The sequence below is a fragment of the Mesitornis unicolor genome, unplaced genomic scaffold, assembly GCF_000695765.1.
Source record: "Mesitornis unicolor isolate BGI_N332 unplaced genomic scaffold, ASM69576v1 scaffold31323, whole genome shotgun sequence".
In the NCBI taxonomy this organism is placed as follows: domain Eukaryota; kingdom Metazoa; phylum Chordata; class Aves; order Mesitornithiformes; family Mesitornithidae; genus Mesitornis; species Mesitornis unicolor.
This window is the reverse complement of record NW_010175867.1, coordinates 1-259: the sequence shown is the minus strand read 5'-3', so window position 1 is coordinate 259 and position 259 is coordinate 1. Positions and strand designations below refer to the sequence as shown.

The following is a 259-nucleotide window of genomic DNA, read 5'->3' as shown; positions in this document are numbered from 1 at the left end:
CCAGGGCAGCGGGTGGTGTCCTGCACCTCTGTCCTGATGTGGTCCTGTCTTGGTCTTGCAGAAAAGACTGACGGGACGGCCGTGGACATCTTCTCCTTCGGGATGTGTGCGCTGGAGGTAGGGAGCCTGCAGTGGCCCTGGGCACGGGGCAGGGTGGTTCTTGCTGAGGTGCTGGGGATCGCGATGGTGTCTGGACCTTCCCGAGGAGCCTCCTTCCTTGCCCTTTTCCAAGCTCTGCCGTGAGCTGAGGTCTCTTGCA

At 62.2% G+C, this 259-nt stretch overlaps 1 protein-coding gene across 1 annotated transcript in view; it reads left to right on the top strand.

Moving 5' to 3' along the window:
* Positions 1-117, top strand: part of LOC104538385 (nuclear receptor-binding protein 2) — a gene marked incomplete at both ends in the record, with an annotated part of 5,715 nt that extends 5,598 nt beyond the window's left edge. Inside the window, one exon of the mRNA XM_010181570.1 lies at positions 62-117. Within this exon, the coding sequence (XP_010179872.1) occupies positions 62-117 (56 nt within the window). The remainder of the gene's footprint in view (positions 1-61) is intronic.
* Positions 118-259: the final 142 nt, after the last annotated feature.